The following is a 24,957-nucleotide window of genomic DNA, read 5'->3' on the forward strand; positions in this document are numbered from 1 at the left end:
ATTTCCAGCTCAGCCAACAGAATGAGCTAATAGACTCAGATCAGATTACATTAGATTTAGAGAAGTAAGAGAAATTTCTTACACCTAAATCTAGGGGGAGAATAAAATTCATTGCTGTTGTAGCACTTTTTAATGAGTCACTTTAATTTTGTACCGTTCAGTCACATCTCACATTAAATGCAAAGTAGTCTCATTCTTATTCTCAGCCTCCTCCACACTTGGCTCATGGGCTACAATGTGTCAGACATTGTTCCCCACATTTGACTGCAACTCTGTGAGGAAGATACCATCATTGTCTCCATATCACAGATGAGGAAACTGAGGTACAGAGTGGTTAGATAACTTACTAAGCTTGTGAGCAAGAAAACTGGGGCTTAAAGGCAGGCAATCTGACTACAGAGGCCACGGTCTCCATCAGCCAGGTGCTATCTGGCTCTTCAGGCTGGGTCCCCCCGCCTCCCCTTCAGACATAAGCAGTTTAAATCGTGCAGAACAAGAAGTTCCATGTGCCCTCCACGTCCTGGTGTAGCCATATGATCGCAGATGTGAAAACTCTGAACATTAAAACAAAATACGCCTCAGTGAATAGCTGTTGATGAACTGAATGTTTTCCTTGACAAGCTCCAAATGCAGAAACTTAAAGTCTTTTTCTAACAGTAATGCCAATTCTAGTCCTTTTAAGTTTTAAGAACGGTGTCCTGAAGTCCAACCAGTCCTTTTTTGTAGATTTCCATAGAAACAGAGAGTCTTATCAGCACCTCTCTACCCAAAGCCCCCACCTCCTACCCATGTCCCCCCCAGTCCCCCCAAACCACCCTCCTCATGCTTTCTTTCCCTCCTGGTGCATCAGTACATGTGGCATGTGGCTCCAGCAAGAGGTCAACTGGGCCAGTAGACTGTCATGTGGTGGGAACTGAGAGGGCAAGTGTGTTCCCTACCCTGTCTCTGAAGTGTCACGCTCCCACCACTCTAGACCCGAGAAGACCCCAGCTTGCCTGATCCTTGAGGAGGCAGGTTGAGGGGCATGTATAAGAAAGAGCAAAGATCTGATTAAAATCCCACAGCATATTCTCAGTCTAATCTCTTTTTCCTCCCTTTCCAACACAATTTCAGCAAATATGTTTATCATTTAAATGCCTCCTCTCGTTCATAGCTTTGATGATTCTCACATGAGTTGTAGACTGTTTACTCTAATTGTGTTCTTATTAACATTCCCATTTTAAATGCCTAAAAATAAGACTCTGACCTTCCAAAGTGAATGCCTAATTACTGCCCTTCCTCCAGGAGAAATTAACTTTGGAAATGTCTGCAAAGTATGTCTAGGGAGATATGTCCATTCATTTTTTTTTCTTCCTATTTGTTTCTTTAAGGTAGAGTCTCCTACTTCCTCTCTGGAAGAGACGTGGGGTAAAGGATCCCTTGGGCCACAAAGAAAACACCCCAAGATACTAGGAGTCCAAGGAAAAGGTTTCCATAGGAGAGTGCTAAAGCAACTAGTCTTTCTCACAGACTCACTGATCTAATGGTTTTGATTTTAGGAAAGAGAGCAAATAATGAATGAGAAGTATTTTTCTTAATGTATACCAGCAGTTAAAAATGGTTCAGCAATTCAACTGAAACATTTAAGTTCCATTTTCTCACGTACAGAAAAACAACCAGGGGTAGGAGGTGAGGGCAGGGTAGGATATAGTTCACATGGTTCAAGGTCCCGAGTTCAATCCCCAGTATTTCCTCTAAAAATAAATAAACCTAATTACCTGCCCTCCACCCCATCAAAATAAAATAATTAAATAGTAAGTATTTTAAAATATTCAGAAAAACTGTCATTTGATTATTTCAGGGAGAAAAATAAGATTATCCATCCCTACGCCACCTCAAAAAAAAAAAAAACAACTTCCACAGGAATATGAAACATGAAGAAATAGGATAGAGATTTTTTTCTCTATACAAAATTGAAGTTTAAAAAATATGAGTTTAAAAACCATTTTAAATGAATTAAAACAATCAAAGATCAAAAGAGCTATTTGTAAAGAGTTGGAAAACCTAACCCAGCTTCCCCTGTGCCTTTATAAATGTCTGTGATAAGTGGTAAGTGTCAGTGCCAAATAATAATTCTATACGTTTTATTGATAATTGTCTTCAGCCTGACATATGGAAGGAAACAGCATAGTTGCAGGGAATTGCAGCCATATATTTAGTTCCTTTAAACCTCTACTTCAATCACCTTTCATAAAGTAAAAGAAATGAAAGGAACTTTGTAAGATAAGATATACAAAGGAAACTAAACTTATTGATATATGCCAGGAGACCCAAACCAATTCCTTTCATCCAAACACACATAATTCTTACTGCAGACCAGGCTCTATTTTTTGGCTGAGCAGTCACTCCCTCCCATTAGAGCCGGGGAAGAATGACTACCTCTGATCGTGTGTCTCTATCATGAATACTAAGGAAATATGCCCACCTACCCCTTGCATAGGAAAGGGAAGAAAAGTAAAAAATCATCATCATCAGCTTCCAAGCACTGACATTTATATCTTTTACAGGGATCCATGAATCTTCCGAAATTAATGACAATGGATAAGCTTCCTCTAAGATTTTACAGGATGCTGCTGGCTCATTTCTGCAAGGTGAAGCGATTTACTTTGCCCTCAGAGGAGGGAAAAGAAAAGGGAGGACTTAGAAAAATAAACTAGCTTGAACGTAAAATTATAAAGCTGAAGAAATAACATATGAAAGAAACTTCCTACCTATTCTTGGTTTTAATCATCTCAAAACCTAAAGGAGAATTCAACTTATTTATTTCCCCAACTGAGGCCATTTTTGCTGAAATTGCAAAACTAGTCATTTTGCAAAAGAAAAAGCACAAATAATGAAGATTTTGTGCTGTCCAGAGTAAACACTATGGATTAAAGAAAAAGAAGAAGAAGAAGAAAGATGGAAATGGAGCTCAGCTGAAAGAAATCATTTCAATGAACACTTTCTGTACTATGTACTTTAATAATAATTAGTCAACATCCAAATTATAAATTTTTTTGGACAAAATAATTTCTAAATCCATAGCCGATTTCAGGAAACTATAAATAATCAACAGTATTTTGAAAGTTAAACATCCCTGAGATATTTACTGGTAATTATTCACAATTAAACAAAGGAATGATCTTTCCACCAGTTATGAACTAAATATTGATGAAATAGTAAAATTCATTCAATTATTCCTTCATTCCAAAAAAAAATATTTATTGAAGCTCTACTATGCACCAAGCATTCTTCTAGGCACTGAAGGTACAACAGTGAACAAGAGGGGGAAAATCTTTAGCTAGAAGGCTTTAAGAATAGAGCTTTCATTCCATTAAAGACAATAAATAAATAAATTATACGTATGTTTGAGAGTGATAAGGACTATGGAGAAACAAGGCAGGAAAGGATGATGGGAAAGTACTGGCGGTGGCAAGATTTGGGGAGAGGTTAGGGGGTTGGAGAAAATTGAATAATTAAGGCTTTTCTGAGAAGGGAGAATTTGTACAAAGACCTGTAGGATGTAAGAGTGCAATTCATGTTGATGTCTAGAGTGTTGATATCTAGAGCAAAAGCGTTTCAGACAGCGGGAACAGCAAGTGCGAAGGCCCTGAGACAGAGGTGCAGTTGATATTTTCAAGAAACATCAAGGAGTGCATTATTTCTGGAGCTACCTGAGGCAGGAGGAAGTCAAGATGATATCACAGAGGTAAGAGGACAGGAGCAAAATTGTGTACATTCTTTTAGACCATCATAAGCACTCAGGCTTTTTCTCAGAGTTGGGAAGCATTTGGAAGGATTTGAAAAGAATGACAAGATCTGACATATTTTCTAAAAGATCACTCCGGTTTTCATGTTGAAGAGGACCATTAAGAGAAAAGGGCAGCATCAGGGAGACTGGATAGAAGGAGATGTGGTTCCCTGAATGAGACACGATGGTGGTTGGGACCTGAGTGGTAGCAGTGATGGTGATGAGAAGTAATCAGACTTGGCATGTATTTTCAAGGCAGAGTCAAAAGGATTTACGGATTAGTTGGCGGGAGCTAGTGTGAGGATGAGGAGTCAAGGATGACACAGAGGATTTTGGCTGAATGTTGAATGACCCTAATTCTTCATTCAACCCTGTCCTTCTCAAGATCTCATTGTGGGCAGTGTCTATTTTCCCATGACTTGACCAAAGGGCTCAACCACAGACTTAACTTTGGCCAGAGACATGAGGGTGGAAGTGACTGCTGCTGGTTCTGAGCCTAGGCCTTAAGACGCCTTACACATTGTTTCCTGCCCACTTACACCTCTGCCATCAGCATGAGAAGAATACTTGCTGCCCATCCTGCTTGTTCCAGGGAGATAAGGAAGAAGTGGAGCAGAGCTTCTCAGGTGACCAACAGAACTGCAGAGGGAGGCCGTAGCTCTGAAGCCCAAAGCAGAGGTGCCTGGCACGGCCGGTCTAGATCAGCTAACTACAAATCAACTTCTAGACAGATGAATAATGACAAATGATTCTTGTTTTAAGTCTTTGAGAGTAGGATGGTTTGTTATGAAGCAATAGCTAACTGATACACTGAACCACTTAATGGATAGAGTTATATTTACTAAAATAAGGATATCTGCGGGAGAAGCAAGTTTGGGGAAGAAAATCAAGACCTTAGTCTTGGGTATATGAAGTTTGAGTTTCTCATTCGACTTTAAACTGGAAATTGAATAGAAGTTGCACATACTGGGGAAGAGCTTTAGGCTAAAATACAAATGTAAGAGCCATAGGTGTCGAGATAGTATTTAAAGCCATTAAATTAGTTAAGCTCTCCAAGGAAGTGAGTGTAGGTAAAGAAGAGATGAAATCTAAGCCTTGGAATACTTCAGTGTGAAGGGGTTGAAGAAATGAGGAAGACCCAACAAAGGAGAACGAGTCGGGGCCATCAGTGGAATAGGAGATAGCCCAGAAGAGGAGGGTGCTGGAAGGCTGGGGAATAAAGTGATCCAGATGCAGAGGAAGCGATCTTTGCACCCAGTGCTGGACTGATCGGTGAAGTAAGATGAAGACGGAAACATTATCATTAGGTCCTGCTGTGTGAAGGTCTGGTGACTTTGCTAGATTTTGGTGGCGTGCTGGGGGAAAAGCTTGACTGGAATGAGGTCAAGAGTGGGAGGAAAGGAGAGGCTTAGTAGGTATAGACTGATTTGCTACGTAGAGAAGCAGAGAAATAAATGGGAAGTATGGTGAGAGAAATGAGATTCAAAGAGGAGCTTTTTTTTAATAGGACGGGAAACGGCTTTTTTTTTTTTTTTTGCACATACTGATGACAGGCATCAGCAGAAGAGGAAACTTGGTGAAGACAGCACATGTAGGAACTAACACTAGCTAGAAGAGGGGCAGTTCTGGGTGGGAGCTTATGGCAAGTCTCTTTTAATTGCTTGTATTTTCTCAGTGGAATAGGAAGCACGGTTGGCTAAGATAAAGATGGAGTAGGAGGTACGAGAGTTTAAAGAGAGAGGGGGAAGTGTGAAAGAACCATCTGGGAGAGAAGGAACGTAAATGGACTACGTAAGACCTGGCTGCATAACGCCCACTTGAGGGGGGCGATCACACATTTACAGGGAGACCAGTCATGCAGCTGTGTGTCTGTCTGCAACCACGCTCTGTTACATGGGTGTAGGTACAGAGTAGGATGAGACCTAGCTTTATCCAGGGTTGGGGCGTTCCCAAACAAAGAGAGTGCATCAGGGGAGTTGAGGGTATATGCAAGGGAGTGATAATGATTGCCTGTGGAATTTAAGCTGCAGAAGAAGAGATGTGTACAAGAAGCAGCTCAGGGAAGGTAGGCAAACTGGGCTGAAGGACTTGTAGGGTTGAGGTTACTGAAGGAAGCTGCAAAGCACGAGTGGTGATGACAGGAAGTGGCTGTTTCCAACAGAGCTGATTGGGACGTTGCGGTTATTGACAACCACAAAGTTGGGATGTGATCGGAGAAAGAAGAGCTGCAGGCAGGTGGAAGCCCAGACACTTATCTGGGCTCCAAAACTGCGAAGAATTATGTCAAGATGAGTGTTAGAAATCAACTATAAAAAGAAATTAAAAAACAAAAAGATGAGTGTTTTAGACAAGGTAAAATCTTCCAGAAACTCAAATTAAAAGGTTTTGGGTTTCTGCAAAATATTTATTTCATACCTTAACCGAACGCGTAGTGAGTAGCATTTAAATTTCGCTCCAAGACATTTCACAGGGGTCTCAGAAGGACGTAGAACTCGCCTCACTCACCTGCACTGAACCAATTTACCAGATTCCCTGCAGCCCCCCTCCCCGTCTCCCTATAAAGCTTTTTCTGTTGAAACCCAGAGCAGAGACCACTCAGGAAATCCACTCACTCAGTTCTACTCCCGTCAGTTGAGTTGGATGCTTGCCAAGACTCAGTTGTTTGTTTCCAACCCTGTTTATGTTTCTTAAGCTTGTTTTTGTAACTGCATAATTGCCTGATTTAATGAACTATCATGGAAGGCAGTGATATGTGAATGCAAAAAGAGAGTCACGGCTTCTTCAAAAACCATGGTGAATGCTTGAGAAAGATTTTATAAAGGTGAATCACTAAAGCATACGAGTTTTGAAAAGCTGTAAAAACGTAAAGGATGTCAGCACCCGGGTGGCTGTGCCCACATCCTAAGTTACTGCTCCACTTAAAGAAGTCGAACCAGAACCCACCATGAATTACAAATGTGGCTGGTGCAAGAAAGACGATGCAGGACTCCAATCTGGCCACCTGTACTCAAAATGAAGACAGTGGGTCTACACCAAAGTATTGGTGAATGAGTCTCAATTTATCTGTTCTTAAGGTAAGTAAAATCTCTAAGGCAGGTCTTTCCAAAATAATTCCCTGCTTCAACCAACTTCTTCAATTAACCATTTTAACTACAGCCTTGACGTCATTAGATTAAAGGGCTTCTGATGTTACTTTAAACTAGACCGTAATTTAGACAATCAAACCAGAGAGATCAAATGATTCATTCCTAAAGTAAGCCTTTTATAAATGTAGAAAAAAAAACTGCCTGGTTGAACTGGGCAGTGACTGATTTTCGTTATTTTTGCACTCTTATCATTATTAAAATGGGAACAATGTTACAAAAGCATTGAGGCCACACGCTTGCCTTTAAGGCAGGCTGTTCCTGAATTCCTGAATAAATGAGACTCTTTGCATTGAAGTTTCCCTTTGATTCCCTTTATATCAGAATAAGAGTTTTGATGTAATAAATTATGTTGTAACTTTGCATTCATCATTCACTAGGGTAGGCTGCATGGATGTGGTTATGAAGCAGGTAAATTTAAACTGACCTGCTGTGGTCCAGAAGGATCTATGACCATCTGACAGAGGACAGAGAACAGTGATTATGCTGCTGTAGAGGTTGACCCAGAATTTCTGCCTGAATCCAGAATGTGAGATGAAACTGTCATAACCAGGCAATTCACCAAACAGAGAGAGACTTTGCCGAGGACCCTAAAAACAGGGCGACCATTGCTCGGGGAGTCGGGACCAGATGAGAAGTAGTCGGCATGGTAGAAGCGGGAAGCGGTCTCTTTTGAAGACGAAGATGAACTCTTTGTTCTAAGAAGCAGAAGGAAACTGAAAATTTGCTGCAAATAGTAAGAAATGTCCTGTTCAAAGGAAGCAGCCTTCTAATGTGGAACAAGAACATCAGGAGATACACAGAAAAGGATTCGCAATATTTGGATGGCACAGGAGAGAAAACTGGAGCCAAAAGCATTCCTCTTGGCCATATTTAGCTGAAGTTTGTCCTCATTCCTCAGTGAGGATGAACTGAAATTCTAGTCTCACTACCATCATTTAAAGTTTTTACCTACGATGATACTTTGGTTATATGAGTAAAAGTAAGTCATGCAACTTCTACTTTGTCTCCTCCTTCAAAGATAAGCTCGATGGTAGAGCACGTGCTTAGCATGCATGATGAGGTCCTGAGTTCCATCCCCAGTACCACCATTAAAATAAATGAGTTAATTAATTAATTAACCTAATTACCCCCAATAAATTAATTATTAATTAAAATTCTTCATAAAAAATAATGCCCTCAAAAATATGCCCTTGTTTTAATTTGCAGAATCTGCAAATATTTTAGGTTCCATAACAGAGACGAGCTAAGGCTGCAGAAGGAATGAAGGCTGATAACTAGCTGGCCTCAGAACACGGAGATTATCCTGGATTATCCAGGTGGACCCATGTTCATGAGGGCCATTAACAGTGGGAAACGGAAGAGGAAGGGTCAGAGAGGCAGGTGTGATCACAGAAGCGTGGTTAGAGTGACGTCATGTAAGGCTTCAACCTGCCGTTGTTGGCTTTGAAGAGAGAGGGAGGGGCAACAAGCCACAAACGCTGCCGTCTCTGGAAGCTGGAGAAAGGACAGGAGGAGGTGCTCCCTTACAGCCCAGACAGGACGCAGCCCTGTGGGCACCTCGCTTTTAGCTCAGTGAGAGTGCTGTCAGACTTCCAACCCAGAGGACCGAAGACAAGAAGATTGTGGTGTTTTAGCCACTGAGCTTGTGATGGTAGGTTATAGCAGTGATAGAAAAAGAATGTGCTATTAACATGAGAGAGCTGCTTGTGGACTTGGGTAGATGAGAAAGCAAAACTTTTAAAAAGACTGAGGTGAAAGAACATCTGTCTGCCTCTGAGGCTCAAACCGGGCTCTGGAAGGGTCTCCTGACAGTGATTAGAGGGAGCTGCGCCTAGTGACTGAGATGCAGAAGGGAAAGGACTGATATGATACGCTGGCAGGACCCTGAGAAGTGTTCGATACACGTTCTGGCAGATTAATCAGTTCTGAAAACCTTGAGTAACCACATGAGAGAGGGGTAGATAGGTTCTGTAAAATCTGGGGGAAATCTGCCCTATAGATCTTGGTCCATATCACAAAGTCATAAATTTTGTAACTGGAAGTAGTATTAGAAATCATATAATCCAATCCATCTTTTTTCCTATTTATTTTTATTTTTTAACAACTTTATGGAGGTATAATCGAGATACAAAAAAAAACTGCACATACTTAATATACAATTTTTTAAACATTTTTATTGAGTTATAATCATTTTACAATGTTGTGTCAAATTCCAGTGTAGAGCACAATTTTTCAGTTATACATGAACATATATATTCATTGTCACATTTTTTTCTCTGTGAGCTACCATAAGTCTTGTATATATTTCCCTGTGCTATACAGTGTAATCTTGTTTATCTTTTCTACATTTTGAAATCCCAGTCTGCCCCTTCCCACCCCCCGCCCCCTGGCAACCACAAGTTTGTATTCTATGTCTGTGAGTCTGTTTCTGTTTTGTATTCATGTTTTGTTTCTTTTTTTTTTTTTTAGATTCCATGTATGAGAGATCTCATATGGTATTTTTCTTTCTCTTTCTGGCTTACTTCACTTAGAATGACATTCTCCAGGAACATCCATGTTGCTGCAAATGGCGTTATGTTGTCAGTTTTTATGGCTGAATAGTATTCCATTGTATAAATATACATCTTCTTTATCCAGTCATCTATACAATTTGATGAGCTTGTACACAGGCAAATACCTGTGAAACCATCACCGCAATCATGGTAATAAAGATACCTGTCACCTCCAAAAGCTTCCTCATGCCCCTTTGTTTGGGGTTCTTTTCTTTCTGGTAAGAACACTTAACTTGAGATCTACTCTCTTAAATTTTTTAAGTGCACAATACAATGTTGTTAAATACAGGCAGCGTGTTATACAGCAGATTTTTAGAAGTTGTTCACTTCACATAACTGAAACCTTAAACCCACTGACCTACTTCCTATTTCCCCCTCCCCGCCGGCCCCTGGCAACTGTCATTCTGCTCTCTGCTTCTGTAACTTTGATTATTTTAGATACCTCATATAAGTACAATCATGTAGTATTTGTCTTTCTGCCGCTGGTTTATTTCACTTACCATAAAGTCCTCCAGCTTCGACTCTATTGTTGCATATGGCAAGATCTCCTTCCTTTTTTAATGCTGAAGAATACTCCATTGCATGCCTACACCACATTTGCTTTATCCACTCATCCATCAGTGGACATTTAGTTTGTTTCCATACCTTGGCTATTGTGAATAATGCTGCAACGAACATAGGGGTGCAAATATCCCTTTGATATCCTGATTTCAATTCTTTTGACTATATTCCCAGAAGCAGGACTGCTAGATCATATGGTAGTTCTATTTCTAATTTTTTGAGGAAACTCAGACTGTTTTCCATATGTATGGAAATATTTCAATAACTACTACAATAAATATGTTAAGTGAATACATTCAACAAACACAAGTCATTACATAAAGGAGAGAAAATCTCTAAGTCTGCTAGATCTATCTGCATTTGAAGAATACTGACTGTTTTTTAAGCTTTTAACCTGACTCAGGAAGAAGAACCAGGAGAATTAGTCTATAAAATAAAAGAGAGACACTTTTAATTTTTTTTGCACGTGTGCCTTTGAAAAATAGGGAGTGGTAATGTCATGTTCAGACGAATCCGCCATTATGTTCTCTTTGATTTCATTTTAGGTACAGTAATTGTACTAAAAAACAATGGATATTAAATTAATCCCGACAAAACAAGCTAATTAATAATCGTGTGCAGTTATCTAATTTTCCCTGGAGTGAGATAGGTAATTCTAAATGATAAACTATGATTAGCTGGTGAAACGCTATTTCATGTTAAAAATACATTACACATCTCAAAAGAAAGAGAGGGAAGCTGAAGTATCGTTAAAAATCGAGTGTGTTCATTCAAAGACAACATTTTTAGTGAAAATAAAGGCTTACACTTTGACGCATTAGCGAAGCTGTCAGCTTCTTTCTACTACTGAAGGAGGCATTTGACACTGCATAGACCTCTTAGGTTCTTGAGCCTCTGCCCTTATTTTTCTGAGTTTTACCACAAATCATCACAAATCACAATATACCAAGATAAAAAGAAATCCTGGAAAAGTCTGAGACAGAAAAAAGGGAGCAGATCCAAATTTTCCCATCGTAGGTATCACAGCCTCTCACACACGTGTCATCTCAGTAGTCAAAGGGCATTCGATCCACTGTGTCAGCCAGCCTTTCAGATGGTACCTTGGCAGAAACTGGGCCACAATAAAATTTACCTCGCTTTTATCAAGGAAAGAAATTTACCAAAGAAAGAGAAAGACCACTCTCAGAATGAGGCAGGGATCCCTGTAGGAAGATACGGTCCATGTGCGTGGAACCTGTCTGGCTTTACCCGTGATTAAGTCCAGGGCACAAGCGCTCCATCCATGCCTGGAGGACTGGGGGGCGGACGGGGCTGGAAGCTCAGCCCTTTGGAGTCCACAGCTCCTCAACCTTTAAAGCTCTTCTTCTTTCGCCCCTGAAACCACACATTCCTGACCCTTCTTTCTCCTTTGACACTCTGCCTCTGTTCCCGCTGCCTCTCCTCCTCTCTGCCCACCACTTTCCTGTACGAGAACCCCAAGGGCCTCTCCAGCCTGTGTGTGAGATGATGTCAGTTCCGGAGCAGAGAGATGGGGAGAATGGACTGACCAAAAGTGGTGTTTACCACTAGCATGAGTGCACTTCATGCACTCCACTAACTGGGACGTTCAGATGGGCAGACAAGTCTAAATAAGAGTGATAAAAATGAAACAGAGTGGGTGGGGCCCACCCCAAGTCTGGCCATTTAAGATCCAAGGACAAGCTCCACCAGGCACAGTGATGTTCTAGATGGCTCAACAATTGTCATCCTGACTACCATTCGGATTCCTGCCTGGCCTGTTTTCTCCCAGAACTGCCTCTCACCGACAGAACAGGATATCTGCAGCCACATTTAAACCACCCTACTCTTCCTCTCTGACCACAGTCGACTGACCAGGAGCAAACAGCTGACCCACACTGGATCCATCAGATGCTCTTTCCCAAGAATTTGAAATCTGAATTCAGAGGCAGTGAGTCTGTCTTTGGCTAAAACCACCACATGTACAACTGAGAAGTTATAGAGTCACCATATTCCACCACGCAGATGGGTAAGTAGAAAAATCCCATCTGCAGAGAAAAAGTAAGAATAAAACAGAGTCCCAGAGAGTGGAATGAAACAGACGTGCAGAGGTGAAGGCAGAAACTTCAGAGGTCTTTCCAGTTACCAGCCCTAGTCTCTTTGGAAAGTCTGCTACATCTCTGCTCTTGGGTTCCATAGGTCCTATGGAATGAAGCTTCCAAGTGAACCCAACTTATACAAACAATACAAAAATAAAAGTCAACGAAGTAATGTTTAGGGATGGAAAATAAAGCTAATAGTTGATCGCTCTTTGACTATTTTCCTTACTGAAATGAGAGTGGTTGTCACATGTGAGTTCTCCTCACACCTAACCTAGAGCCTCATGCAGAGGCAGGACACGAGGGTAGCAGCCCCGTGCCTCGGCTGGTCGTTAGAACCAGCACTCCATTCAGAGCTGTTTAATTTACAACAAAGACCAAAAAGGAGGCAAGAATGAAGCTAAAAGTGAAACTGAATCCAGCTACTGTTCCCCTCCCCATATTAGAATCTCTCTCCAAAAGCGAATTCTCCAGAGAAGAGGACGTCACAAAGAAAACAGATGGTCATTTTAAGGCAAGAAAGAGACACTCCACGTTGCCTTCCCCTCACTCCTTCCTTTAACAGGAAGGATTTAAGCAGTTATGGCTATTCCACACAAACATTTCAGCCGTCCTGTTTATGGGATGCAATAGATAGGCAGATGATTGTACGAGTGCACTACAAAACAAGCAGCTGAATGTGGAACGGGGCTCAGAAATGGAAACCCTGTCAGTTAGTTAGTGAATTATCACATGAAACAAATTGTTCACTTTCTGTTCAGTCCATTAGCCGCAGAGATGAAAGGAACTGCTCGCCCAACACATAATATTCCAATTTCCTATTTTCACTTAGCATTTCCTTTTCCTGCTCTGCAAATAAAATGCATTTATATGATGGATATAATTTGTTCCCTTTGACCAGGATTTTATTTTCATCAGAGACAACCTTAAGCTCAACTGCTCTCTGAAATGGAGTCTCGGGGATGCCGAACCTCTTACGTGGAGTGGGTTGGTGGGGCTTGCCTTTTAGTAGCTAGACTGGTGCCTGGAACATAGGCCCACCAACCAGTTTGCCTTCCACTTCAGCTTTTCTGAGATGGACAGTTGTGGAATGGCTCTGAGTCAACTTGCCACAACTCAGTGAACTATGAATAATAGTTCGATTTGCTCAGTGTTGTTCTTCCAGAAAGTTCCAGCCTTTATATTGTTCCATTAATTTGAACAGATTTTTATATTTTTTATTCCCATTTCATAGATATAAATTTTGATGTCCAGAGAGAAATGCAAAACATCTCTGAGGTCACTGAATCGGTTAGTATCCATTGCTTTTGACTTTCCAGGTAATGATTCAAGGCCATCATGCAAATGACCACAAGCCTACAGATTCACAACTCAATGAGATTCAGTCAGTTCTACTAAAATCTGGTCAAATAAAAGTATGAAAAGTCACAGAAATAAAAACAATGGCCCATAACACTGGTAAAGCACCTCTGGGCCATTAAAGTACGATGATTTTATCATTTAAAAGGGTGGGGAAAGCGGGAGACATTTAAGGGCATTTAGATTTAAAAAACAAGAAGAGAAAAAAATTACCATTTGGTAAGTAATTTTTATGGTTAGGCATATGTATAAAATTTAAGTTTCATGATAATTATGTAAATGAGGTGTGTTCAATCCCATTTTACAGAAAATAAAACAAAAGCCCTGAAAATGTCAGTTAAGTCTACAGAGATCACCCAGTTTGTCGGCAGAAAAAAAGAATTTGTACAATTGTTTACCTAATTTCAAAGCCCACGTTCTCTTTTCTGTACTCTGAGAGAGACTTGTAGTTTAAAAGTGCCCAATTCTACTGAAAACCATACCCTCCTAATGCTAGTTACAGTGAAAAGCTGGACCAGAGAAGTTTTATATGGTTGCCTTAAGTTTAATCTGTCTCGGTATTCTTTCCCCATGGACCAATGGGTGGCCCAGAGACTGAATCTCAGATCGCCACCTGGAACCCACAGGAACACTTCTGCCCAGCAGTGTTGCTGGGCACAGCTCAGGGGAAGAAGTCACCCCGTCACCAGCACTAGTGGAGGATGGAGAGTCCAGGCGCCCATCTCTACGGCACAGACCAAGCCCAAAGGATGTGAACAGCGCATCTTCAGGAAGGTGCAACTTCCAACACCAGGAGGAAAAATGTGAACAACGCAAATACAAAATCCCCTGCCTCTCCCCTTGTGCTTTTGTCCTGGGTATCAGCACTTTTTGGTGCCAGTGACAGTGGAGGAAAAGTGTCAGCAGGGGAGGAGGGGCCTATAAAAGTCCAAAGACACACTCAGCTTCCGGTACAGCTCAGTCCACGGGTTTGACGGCGATTAAGATCATTGTCCCATCTCTTACTCTTAGCCCTCCGTTCCCTACACGGCCACCCCCGGAAGTTCCAGATTCACATGCCACCACTTCCCAGTCACAGAAGAAAGCAGCCCACCCCTTTCCCAGTAGCTCCAGGGAAGTCCAGTGTTTGACCTTCATTGACCCATCTCAGAGTGTGGCCCAGCCCTACATCAGTCGTTTAGGGCAGGGGTGTAAGCGAGCAGGACCCTTTTGTCATCAGTGACCATATGGTATTTGTTAACTGCTTAACTGTGTAATAGTTCAAATGGCTTTTCTCATGCTTTTGCTGACCATGATTGTGCTAGAAAGAGGGGGGGAGCTCAGGTGACTTGCCCATCCCCCTCATTGTGCCCCCAACACCTCAGAGACAGCAGGTGGGTGTTTATGCATCTTACTGTTCATGGCTCACCCCAACTGCACGTGTCTGCAATTATTTTTAATCCCTTATGGTTTCTTTGTATTCTGTTGTCCCAGCCTGTACAAATACCACAGCAAGAGGTCTCAGGCCTCAGCCTGCCTAAAATGCCAGAAGCATTTTATATATCAATCTGACTTTTTTTTAAATTGAAGTAAAGGCAGTTTACAATGTTGTCTCAATTTCTGGTGTACAGCATCATGTTTCAGTCATACATGTACGTACATATATTAATTTTCATATTCTTTTTCACCATAAGTTACTACAAGATATTGAAGATGGTTCCCTATGCTATATAGAAGACACTTACTTATTTTATATATAGTAGTTAGAATCTGCAAATCTCGAACTCCCAATTTATCCCTTCCCACCCCTTTTCTCCCCTGGTAGCCATAAGTTTGTTTTCTATGTCTTGTGAGTCTGTTTCTGTTTTGTAAATAAGTTCATTCCTGTCTCTTTTTTATATTCTACATGAGTGATAGCATATGGGATTTTTCTTTCTCTTTCTGACTTATTTCACTTAGAATGATGATCTCCAGGTCCATCCATGTTGCTGCAAATGGCATCATTTTAATCTTTTTTAAGGCTGAGTAGTATTCTATTGTATAAAAATACCACAACTTCTTTATCCAGTCATCTGTCCATCAAAATTTAGGTTGTTTCCATGTCTTGGCTATTATAAACTGCTATGAACATTGGGGTCCATGTATCTTTTCAAATTAGAGTTCCCTCTGGATATATGCCCAGGAGTCTAACTTTAAACTGCACAAGTCTTTCTCTAGAGCACTTTCCCCCAGGCCCCTTTCCTAAGCACCTCTGTTCTAGGCACAAGGATATTAGAAGAGTCCCCAAGCCAGAGGGAGCATCATATACTCAGCAGAAGAAACAAGGCCACTGTATCTAAAAAAACAAGGACAACTTCGTAACAAGTTGTTGCCCTGTATGTGATCTCTGTGGAAACTCTTGAACTCTTACTATGAAACCTCCCTACCTTCTCTCCCCAGGAGGCTCAAAATCTTAGAGGCATTAGGCCACCAGTGACCTCCTCTTCCTGGCAAAGAAATAAATCTGCCTTTTCTACTTCATCCAAAACTCTGTCCTTGAGTCTCAATTTGGTAAGTGGGGTACAGAGGCTGAGTTTTGGCAGGAGGGGGATAAAATAGCTCACTGAAGCCTTGGTCAGAAGCCCAAGCCCTGGAACAAGGAGGTGGCGTCAGCCACAGCCCGGACATGGACTGAAAGTAGGAGAGTGTTCACAAAAGAAAAGAGGGGGTGCAGCTACTGGACAAAAAAAACGTATGGATGCTGGGCCAACAAGAGCTGGCGGCGTGAGCGGAATGACAACCACCCTCCAAGGCATAGTTCCAACATCCAAAAGCTACCTCCGTCCATGCTAGGTAGGAGTCATGGTGACTTTTCCCTCTGTTCCCAGGCAGGAGCTCAAGAGGCCGACTCAGCCTGGCAATTAGCTGTCAGCTGATCACCAATTCAAATGTGCAGGAGTGGGCCGTGCTGATGATCTGTACTTGCAGTAATCACTTGGCTGGGTGAATCAAATTATACTTTCCAATGCCACTTCAAATCAGGATTGCTCTGTCTGCACTCATTTTCAGCAGTAAGTATTACCGTGCAAGTTATTTTCTTTGATACTGATGATATGCGGGCAAGGGAGGGATTTAGGCTTCTTTTAAGTTCTGTTCAACAGGAAAGACCAAAAAGTTTTAGAGGTTTGTAAGGAGGCTAATTAGGACCTATTCCAACTTAATGGCTAGGCTTCCACACTGAAATGAATAGGGGAACGTGTTCCACCCTTGCAAGACAGAGATGTTTTTCCTTCCAAGTAACTGTCTGATTGGGGGGACCTCATTCTTTCATAATGCCACGTGCGGTGATCAATCCGATGTAACGATCAAAAGGAAGTTTGCCTTAATCAATCCCAATAAACAAATAACTACTATAGTGGCAAACCTCACGTGCTCTTCACTTCAGATTCACTTGCCAATAATTGGCCTCATTAACGTCTGTAAAGTTAGCTGCTCGCTAAAACTGGGCAAGCTGTACATTAGATGTGTTCAGTGGTTTGCAAACCTTTGGGGATAATAGACCTACTGAATCAGCATCTTACTAGTTCCACGAAAATTAGCAAGCTAAAAAGTCAGGAGACTGCAAGGTATCCGGAGTGAAGGAGACACCAGGAAATTCCTACCGCCTTCCTATGATTAATATTCTCTAGCTCAGCCTATTAAAGGAGGGCTGGCTTTGCATCTTTTTTAAAGATCTGATTTTGACAGAAAATGAACTTGATTTCTTTGTGCCACTAGCTTTCAAACTACCCTGCCCACATCTGTCAGATATTTTTGTTGTTCAATTATAAAAACTGTACCCAGACTGGATTATGAGAATGCCATTTGCAGGCACCATAACCATAGATGCCCTTGGGTTGAACATCAGCTTCACTATGATCCTCTCAAAGAAGGACAAACACTTCCAGCTGCTGCACCAGACCCATCCTTCTTGGAGGGAGGAAGAAATCATAGCAAATGAACCTTTCTGGGGCACCTATAATATACATCTGGGGAGACGGACGGCAGCAAGAAGAGAGCAAATAGACTTCACTGATTCACTTCCATTTTTATGGCTGAATCCTACAGACATGGCCAGAGGGACAGTGAACCCAGCTATTCAGTTTGCTTGGAGATAAGGGAGCTTTTTTGTCCTCAATTACCCTGTATGTCAGCACCACCAACATTCACCAATAATGCCCCACTCTCCATACTCCATTTTGCTTATGCAGTGAGTATCTGTGAATCACAAGAAAAATAATTTTTGCATTTGCTTTCTGGCCTGGCTTTTTATCCTTAAAACCTGTCCAGGGCAAGTTTAACACAGTATCACTGGCTGTCTGCTTCTCCAGCCAAATGGTAATCAACTCAGATACTGCTTCTTCCAGCTTCCCCCGGTGTTTCCTCTGGCAGTTCTAACTCACCTTCTTAACTATTTAATTACAACTTCTTTTTACAGTTTAAAAATCTTAAAGTTTTATTTGTCAATTATACCTCAATAAAGCTGAAAAAAATATAGGGAGTGAAAGACAGTGAATGATCATATGAACCAAATTAAAATGCTGACAAGATTCTTGCCTTTTCTGAATGTTTCAAACCATATAAGGAGAACATTTTTCACTGCTAAAACTGACATGTGTATTTTTTAACACCTTTATTGTGGTATGGTTCCTGTACAGTAAACTACACGTATTTCAGATGTATAATTTAGTGAATTTTGATAGATGTATACACCCTGAAACCACCACCACAATCAAGATAGCTAACATTCCCATCACTCCACAAGAGGTGCAAGTTCCAAATTCCCAATTTATCCCTTCCCACCCCTTTTACCCCCAGTAACCATAAGTTTGTTCTCTATGTCTGTGAGTCTAATTAAAACTATATTTAATAATGTCCACCATGGCAGGAGTGGGGGTTGTTTAGCTCAAGTGGTAGAGTGCATGTTTAGCATGCAGGGGGTCCTGGGTTCAATCCCCAGTATATCCATTAAAAGTAAATAAATAAATAAATAAGCCAAATTACCTCCCCTCTCCAAAAAAAATAAATCACTCTTCAAAAAAATTTTATAAATAATAATAATGTCCACCATGATCCAGTAAGATATTGACTTTGTAGATCCCCAGTATTGCAATGGTCTCCTAATTGGTTTCACCCCACCCTCCAATCGCCCTACAACTCGTTTCCACACAGCAGCTTGGGTAACCTCTTAAAAATGTAAATCAGGTCTTGTCTACAGTCCCCCAGTGACTTCGCTGCATTTAGAGTGCACTTTACCCCTCTGGAACCTTGTAGTATCTCATCGTTGCCTCGCATGCTGCCATCTTATCTTTCTACTCCAGTCCACTGGCAATCTGTCTTACTCAAACACATCGATTTCTGCCGCAGACCCTTTGGTCTTGCTGCCGCCCTCTTCCAGAAACATCCTTTCCATGGCCCTCTTCATGCCTGGCTTCTTCTCATCCCATGGTTCTCCATCAAACGCCATCAGTTCAGACAGGCTTTTCCTGACAACCTTACACCCTCCCCTCTCCACTGCTCTTAATCATATTCTCCCAACTATTTTCTTCATAAAATGTGCTACCATCTCACACGATCTGGTTCTTTGCCTGTATCTCTCTCTGTAATAGAAAAGAACAAATCTGACTCCATATTAGACCTGTTCCTTTGGCTCTAACCCTGTGCTCTGTTTCCTGGGCTTAGTCCTGCCGGTTCTGCATCTTTTGTAAAAGAATGCTGCCTACAGCCTGAAACAGACAGGACAGCCTATCCGCAAGGCTCTGACCTTCAAGGGTACTAACTCTTTCCTATTCATATAAAGACAAAAAGTTGCAGAACAGAAAATAACATTTGTCTTGTTGAAGGTTTACAGGGACACCATGACCTGACCTACGTGGACAGCTGCAAGAACAAAGGATTCAGACACTAAGAAGTCTGCAATCAACCAACCACTACCCACGCCCCCATTTTAGTATAAAAGGAGCCTGAATTCTGACTTGGGGAAGACGGTTCTCCAGGACGTTAGTCTGCCATTTTCTCGGTCTGCTGGCTTTCCGAATAAAGTCATTATTTCTTGCCCCAAAACCTCATTTCCCGATTTATTGGCCTGTCGTGCAGCGAGCAGAATGAGTTTGGACTTGATAGCATCTCTACTAGAATGTAAGTTCGAAGTGGGCATCAACCTCCTCTGCCTTATTCACCACTATGTCCTCAGTGCCTAGAACCGTGCCTGGTACAGCCCCAGACATGATTTAAGCCACTGAATGAATGTTTTGAGACCTCAAGTCATATCATAAAGAATCACCATTCCATATTTCAGAACTGGTTTATTTTGAAAACATGCAAATACTAGAAGCAGCAGGATGTCACTATTAATTCCTTTGCCTCTTCCCAGAACGTGACAATCTGCATAAGAATCATCTCCCCAAATAAGAGAATGTCTTTGGAAATTGAAGGGAGGAAAAACAAACAAACAAACAAACCTCAGATACACAAGAAAACCATGGGCTGCTTTCTTTTTCATTATAAGTACGACAAGGTTCATGAGAGTGAGCATCAGCAGCTTGATTCTCTAGAAGTTGGAAATTAGATCAAATGAATTGGAGGACAACTACATCTTGTGTTAATGTTTTCCTCCTCAAATGAAGAAAATGAGATGATGTGAGCCATGACTCCATTTGAAAATGAAACTTTGTATTTCCATTTGCTTCCACGTTAAAGCACACTGTTTTTCATTTTAGAACTTTTCGTGTGGGTAAATGTTGCAGTACATTACATTCATTAGGCTCAGGCCCATTTACCATGTGCAAGCAAGACAGATACATCATCCCCATAAAGCATCATTTCTAAATTACACAGTAAATAAATGAGACTAAGCCAGACACCCAAGTTTCACAACCCTTACCACTAATGTAAAAAAAAAAATTGTTTAACCACCTTGGGACAGAGTTCCCTACTCTTAAAAGATGCAATTTATAAGCAATTTATTATGCCAAATAAACTGAATACACTGGATGCCTGACCCTAACTCAAAACAGACCAAAAAAAATGCTTCAAGAAAAAAAAAACTGGACTAATGTGGCTGTTTTTTTTGCAAAGTGTGATCCATAAGAAACCTGGTCTTGCTAGGAACCTGGGGTTGATTTCTGATTAGCTGATTACAGAAGACAGCAGCAAAGCCAAAATAAAGTAGTGATTCACAGCAAGATGACAGTGAGCAAGTGTCTTTAAATTTATAATTGCCCTTGGATCTATTTAATTTAGCTTTAAGTCAGGAGGCATAATTGAGACAAATGGTTACACTGAGCAGGTATCAGATATGACAAGAAGCTGGCTGTGACTATTTTGTTGCACTACTTCCATTTCCATCTGCCAACACTTCTTCCTATGCTGGCTATTAAATTGTACAGGACTTTCCCCACTGTTCCTCGTAATGGCATTTGCATGTTAAACATTCACAACAAACGAAAACCACGATTCCATTGTTTCACATGGTGAAAACTATGCTTACTGCTATTCCAAATGGAGAATAAATCTAAAAAGAATCACGTAATTCCTCCTCCTTGTATGATCTCTAAATAAGCTCTGCAGAAAAGCCTATTCACCTTGCAACTCTTCTATTTCTGAAACAACATAGATTTTTGCACATGTAAGAAAAGTGAAGATGCCGCTGTAACCAATCCGAAGATCGCTCAAACATTAATTTTGTTGAGGGAATCTGTCTACAATTAAATATAGTTTTTCCTTCAGTACTTTTAGCTAAGACGCTCCCCTTCTATCAAGGCTAGAAGGGAAAAGTTTGATGGCTACTTATGGGTTTTTTAAGTCATGTCTAAAGCAACACCAAATCATGGGAACAACACAGAAAGCAGATGTTAAAGAGTTTCTTAGCCAATTTTCTCCTTTGAGAAAATTCAGCAACTAGGTCTGGCAATTTCTAAATTATTGTTCTTAGTCTCTTGTTATTTATTGGAAATTTCTGGATTCGTTGTTCTGGGTTATTATTCTGGATTAGTATTTGTAAGTAACCAATTACTTGGGGTCATCTACATCGAGCAAAGCCAGATATAAGAAACGATGGATATATAGATTTATAAAACAATTGACATTTACAACTAATTGATCATTCTAGATCCTTTTATTGGGTTCAGCTCGCTCATCATTTCTCAACCACCAATAATCTTCCAAGGCACTAAATCTTTCACCTAAAATAGCATTTAAACTACATGACTCTCATTCTGTCCACCAAATCCCTTCTCAAAAACTCAGTCATCCTGAGAATCCTTCAGAAATGAAAGATCCTTAGTAGTTAAGATGACTAACATTCAAACCTCTGATTATTCGTTGTAATTTTACCTCTCTCTGATGAATATTTTAACTCCGTCTCATGTTCTTCCTGAATATATTTAGTCTAAAATTTTTGACTCGTACAAGAGTACGAGTCGAACTGGCCATACAAGAGTATGAATTAGTTCGAAATGATATGTAATTTCTTACTTAAAGAACACCCTTGGAAATTGCTCAAGGAAATATTTTAGAATTGCTCACTTAAAAGTCATTTCGTCATCTTATTCTTCTCTGCTTTTTCTTGCCCACTCCTTCCTCCACCCCAGTATTCTGTGCTGCCAAAGCAGAGTTAGAAGAACAGTGGAAGCATTTGTTGAGGGAATCAGAAGATGCTAAAATTTATTCACTCATTCTGCAGTTTTTTATTTGTTCACTTAATCGCCTGATTAAATCACTCTGCCTCTTAGGGCAGAGATGACCAGAAATTCGTAGTGTATCACTACGTTTGCCTAAACTTGCTCAAACTTTGGGCAAGTAGACAGACTCCCAGAGAGCCAGCTTGGTCTGGGGCTGTGAGAGGAAACATCAAGTCCGATTTAGTGATAGTTTTGTGATTAGGTTTGAAAAGCATTAGTTTCCCTTCTCTGACTACACATAAATGCATGCATACACCACACTGAACATCTTAGCAATCCAAAAATGAGATGCAATGGGCTGTCAATGTTGGTGCACGGCAAACTGTGCTACTTTGGACAAATTACTTAACCTCTCTGAGCCTCAATTTCTGTAACACTGAAATCAAAGCTCTATATTATTTTTCTCCAAGAGAAATGGGTTAAACACCTCAGCATGATAGTTCACTTTATTCCAGCATAAAATTCATAGTCCCAAGATTTACTCCCCACTGTTCAGTCATTCTTAATGTTCTTTCTGTAAGTGTTTTCTTCCAAAATACTTTGGGAAGCATGCCACAGCTCAGTTTCTGTAAAGGCCAGTACAACGTACATATTCTACTTCTAGAAGCTTTTTTTTTTTTTACATTGTATAAATAATCAACCTAAAAGCCATTCCCCCTAAAGTGTTCACTACTTCCAATGTTTGAAACAGAATACTGAATCTTTTGCTAATGTGATGAGAAGTTTCATACAATTCTGGGTTTATCTCAAATAATGCTGTGAGAACACTGATACAAGAGAAAACAGAAACCATTTCACTGCTATTTTCATTTTATCTAATGAACACAGAGGAAAGGCTCAGCTCTGAAAAAGAAAAGGTCACACGCTAGAATCACAAGAGGGCTATTTGTTACCAATTTTAAATAGCTGCGGTTTGGTTGAGGCCACTGAGCAAGAATGTCAGATCTACTTAAGACATTTAAATGTATTACGATCTTTCATACAATGAGTAGTTATCTGTCATCAAGTTTTTTATGGTGTCTTTTCACACATTGACACAGTAAGTTACAAGTAGGTAAATATACAGAATTGCATGCTTACTACCCAAGCCATGACACAGAAAGCTATTGGCATTATATGACATTGACTGAAATGCTGCTAAGCCCCCAGAAGATCACGCTGGCAACGACACTGGTCCCAGGCATCAGATCCCCAGATACTGGTTCATTTTGTTCAAGGCATCACACACTGTGTTCAAATCGCTGCGGAGGTCCTGCACCACGTTTTCAATACTCCTGGTGTCTTTCAGAATTTCAATGCTCTGGGTGTAGGGATTGAAGTAGACTGAGAAGGGACGGGTAATTGACTTTGCAAAGTCCCTGCAAAATTACCAGAAAGATATGCAATCAAGCCACTTTGGTTCAAGTGCTAGAGAGAAGGAAGGAACAGAGCCAGAAAAAAAAATGTTTAAAGTTATTTTCTCTGGGTGGAAGGAAAATAAAGTTACCTCATCTTTTCTTTGGCTTCTTCAAAACTTTCTGAAACAAAGTAGGCTTCCTGGAAGGTGGTGATAAGGCATTCCTGTAAGCAAGTGGTCTTTGGGTCAAAGGCTTTCACACACGCCTGGTCAGAAAGCGCATGCTGCAAAACACACCGCAAAACCCGTTAAACCCCACAATGAGGCTTCCAGTGTGTCACGATGTCACACGGCTACAACACAGCTCCGTCGTTTGATGGAACTGCTCGGTTACTAATCTACCATGAAATAAGGAACTCTCCCATATGCAGGGTAAATTGAGTGTTAAGGGGTTTTGTTTGTTTGTTTGTTTTTAAGTCTGTTAGCTGCGGAGGGGGAAAAATGAGATTACAGTATTATGTTATTTATTATCAGCCAAATTCATGCTGAAGGACACTTCAGAGCTGTATCCCCACAGAAATGGAATTTTAAATCTCCACTACGAATAGAAGCAGGAAAGCATAAATATGGTCCTAAATTTATTGCTATGAGCAACAGACTGAAATTTCCCTTAAATGGCAGAAGTAATAATTACCTGCGTGGAGAGGTAATTGGGACTCTGACCGAACTATTTGTGAACTCACTACGAGACATTTTGAGGCCAGGTACTGTGTATCAACAGAGGCTGGAGTGGGCCTGCATAAGAGGATACCTGCAAAGCATTCATTTACCTTTCACCAAGCACAGCGGAGCAGATAAATATTGCCAGGTGGGAAAAAAAAAAGAGCTAATATTAATAGTTATAGTTATGCCCGGAGCAGGTATTAGGGAAACAGGAAAACTAATGTAATCACTCTTTGAACCATCATTAGCCCTATTCAGCTCACTCCATGACTGGCACTGCAAACAGCAAGGAACCAGGGATGACTGTACTCTCCTGATAAACTCAGTGATGCTACACTCGTTCCTACCACCTGCCACCTGCCTATTTATAGCCCCTGGATGGTGGTTAGCACACAGAATATGCCTAAGAATCACTGAGGAGTTTGTGAAACACACAGACAGTCAGACCTCAATTTTATTTGGTAAGTCTGGATGAATCCCAAAACTCTGCAGGTTAAAGGCATCCAAAGTGACTCAGACTCAGGCAGTTGTGAACTAGAGTCTCTATTTCTTCATTTAAAGAGTAAATCCATTGGGAGAGCGAGGCAGAGAGAGGAAGGGGTAGCAGAAACGGCCTTCAACTGAGTTAGAAAACTCAGGGTCCAGTCCAGGTGTTCTGCTAACTGGATAACCTTGGCAAATGATTTCACCTCCTTGGGCCTCTTTTTCCTCAAGTGTAAATGAGAGGTTTGGGCTGG

General features: G+C 40.9%; 1 protein-coding gene across 1 annotated transcript in view; it reads right to left on the reverse strand.

The window, feature by feature from the left end:
* Positions 1–22,593: 22,593 nt before the first annotated feature.
* Positions 22,594–24,957, reverse strand: part of TPH2 (tryptophan hydroxylase 2) — an 83,027-nt gene continuing 80,663 nt past the window's right edge. Inside the window, exons 10-11 of the mRNA XM_006197834.3 lie at positions 23,648–23,781; positions 22,594–23,519 (exon numbers count right to left, since the gene is read on the reverse strand). Coding sequence (XP_006197896.1) covers positions 23,345–23,519; positions 23,648–23,781 — 309 coding nt within the window. The 3' untranslated portion in view covers positions 22,594–23,344. The remainder of the gene's footprint in view (positions 23,520–23,647; positions 23,782–24,957) is intronic.

Source organism: Vicugna pacos, chromosome 12 (genome assembly GCF_048564905.1).
Source record: "Vicugna pacos chromosome 12, VicPac4, whole genome shotgun sequence".
In the NCBI taxonomy this organism is placed as follows: domain Eukaryota; kingdom Metazoa; phylum Chordata; class Mammalia; order Artiodactyla; family Camelidae; genus Vicugna; species Vicugna pacos.